This window comes from Eurypyga helias, unplaced genomic scaffold, assembly GCF_000690775.1.
Source record: "Eurypyga helias isolate BGI_N326 unplaced genomic scaffold, ASM69077v1 scaffold26331, whole genome shotgun sequence".
Classification (NCBI taxonomy): Eukaryota; Metazoa; Chordata; class Aves; order Eurypygiformes; family Eurypygidae; genus Eurypyga; species Eurypyga helias.
The window spans coordinates 1,952-4,535 of record NW_010233110.1 but is presented as its reverse complement, the minus strand read 5'-3'; the positions used below and the strand labels follow the sequence as shown (position 1 = coordinate 4,535).

Genomic DNA, 2,584 nt, shown 5'->3' with positions numbered 1-2,584 from the left:
GTAGGGATCCCTGACAGAAATCCTGACCAGCACTGCCCTAAAGACCCCACCGTTCTCGATGAACTTTCTCTCTATGGCCTACTGATCTTTGCCAGCATTCACCCTCTAATATACTCGCAACTGCTTCCCCTCCTTCAAAAACTGAGCTGAGTTTTAATTCCAAACAAGAAGCCATTATTACAGTTGCATAGAAACATTCTTGTTAACTGCAGCATCCTCCAGCAATGTCCCTATACCTCAGGCCTCCAGTTAAGGCCAAGAAATCCATTAGCTTCTTGATCCCAACCAACTTCTTCCAGCTCAGGGGCAGGGGAGGTCATTAGCAACACACTGGTGCAGTAATCCTCCTGTGTGACAGCAGTACCTCAGTGCCAAGGAGCCAAGTTTTAGAGTCTGCCTCAACAGTTAAGGAACGAAACCAGAAAGCACCATTCTGGGAAGATAGCGAGGGGAAAGAAGGTACCTATAGGATATCACTTAAATGCCACACATGCTATAAGCCAGCCTTTCACAAAGGGGAGTTTTTTGCTAGTCATCCAAAGCAACACAGTACTGTATCATCTGTGTACATACAAGAGTGTCAGGTTGTCGACACCATCCTCCAGAAGCATTTGTGGCTGTGTTTACTGTACAGAGTCCTCAGACCAGAGCTTGCTTTGACATTTAAAGCCTTCAGCTTTCAACCTTCATAATGAAATACAGTTATAATAGTTGTAATGAATTTCATAACAACTACCATTACAATTGATACACATACTGAAAGGTTTTGATCTATCACCTTGTTGACTTTTATTTTTCAATCCAGGTCTGACTAATTATTCAATTAGTTTACTTATAAGCTTGCAGGAAGCATTCCAGAAGTATTTTTTCCTGAGCTCAGCTGTAAGGGAAGGCCTTGGAAGGATAAAAACCAAACACCCACAGAGAAGACTGATAAAGAAGCACAAATATGAAGAATATTTTGAAGCTACATATAGTTTTTAATAAGCCTAAATATTACCAAGGACCAAGCTAAAAAGGTACCTCATTAATACCCAGAGGGAGGGGAAAATGTGCCAACTAACTAGTGGAACTAAATAATATGGATTTAAGCTTTAGAACAAGTGTTTATTGAAATGAGCCAAGCATTTAAGCAGATGTTCCAGTTTCTTTTCAGATAGAAAGTCTACTTGTAGCTCTCAATGATACTCTGACTCAACAAGTCACTATGCAATCAGTTTGCCAAGAGACAAGGAGCTACTCTTAACTGTACAGCACAGACACTCATTTAACATTGTTCAAGGAGGAATGGGGCCAAAAGCAGCATCAACCGCATTCTCATTCCTAACTCTATAGGAAGATGTCGCTAAGACAGATGTTCCAATTAGTGCTTCAAAACCACTGAAAAAACAAAGCTTTATCTTATTGGTTTATTTTAAGCATTTGAACACATTCTTTCCTGGCCCACTAAGTTGGTATTAGATTCCAAAAAGACATTTTGCATTCCTAGCAGTCTCCAACTTCAGCTTTTAAATAATAGCATAGCCTCTTATTATCATTTATAATAGGCAACAAGTTAAAACAAGATATATGCTTATTCATATGAGCAATTAAACAACAGTAACGCAGCAAAGTTAGGTTTTGTAATCTCTTGTCAGCTCAAACAAGCCATTTGATACTATTCACTGTATCAGTTAAACATGTCTGAGGCAAGTGCTCTAACGAGCAGCATGAGCTAAGCACCCAGAGTTGCCATTTAGCATTCTATTTTTGAAAGATGCTTGCAGAAGTATTTCCATAGGAGAAGTTTTTATTATTTGTTTTATGACAACAGAGTTCTTGACCTGTACATGGCATGGAAAGACCCTGGACTAAACTAAATGCTAGGGACACAAAGTACTCAGGCTCTCAAAATCAGAGACAACACCCGCTTCCTCCACTTCAAATAGGTAGAGGAATGGGAATCAGATAAGTTCAGCTGAACTAGCACCCATAATGAATCTAATAATTAGTACTTACATAGATGAGCCCAGAGTAATACCGATCCTTTAAATTATGCAATACTGAGGCTTCATTTAAACAGGTTAATTCTGCCATGTCTTCCACTTTAGAGAACTTGGGAGGATTCATCTTCTGAATATCATCTTTATTGACTAGTGCTTTCTTTCCATTCTCTGCCAGTTCAACCAACACTTCATCCCCCTTTTCCTCCTTGATGCTGGCTGCCTCAAAACCATGGCGCTCTGAAGGAATCCACACCAGCTTTTTTGCAGTCCAATCAGCCTGAGTGGCAGGGTTGTAGATTACAGCCCTGTCCACAAAGAGGTATCTCTCTGGATCTTCCTGTCCAGATCTCTGTGACATTGTAGGAAGTGCAGGTGTCCACTGTCAGTTACCCTGTAAATTGGAGAGAGGAAAAGCAGAGCACGTTACATACTACATTGTTATCAATGAAATGAATGGAGCTGTGGCACATCAATTAAATGAACTATCACTAATATCTGTATCTTCTCTTGATGAAGAAGAATCATTATTTATTCCACAGCCTGAAGAAGTTGCCATAAACTGAGAGCCCCTATTCACATAGAGGCCCTCTGAGTAAACC

The 2,584-nt window shown here is 40.1% G+C and overlaps 1 protein-coding gene across 1 annotated transcript in view; it reads right to left on the bottom strand.

Annotated features, from left to right (window-relative positions):
- The window catches only part of LOC104517086 (myosin-10-like), a gene marked incomplete at its 3' end in the record, with an annotated part of 13,502 nt that extends 11,159 nt beyond the window's left edge, over window positions 1–2,343 (bottom strand). The window contains exon 1 of the mRNA XM_010161639.1: window positions 1,999–2,343. Within this exon, the coding sequence (XP_010159941.1) occupies window positions 1,999–2,343 (345 nt within the window). The remainder of the gene's footprint in view (window positions 1–1,998) is intronic.
- Between the last annotated feature and the right edge of the window lie 241 nt (window positions 2,344–2,584).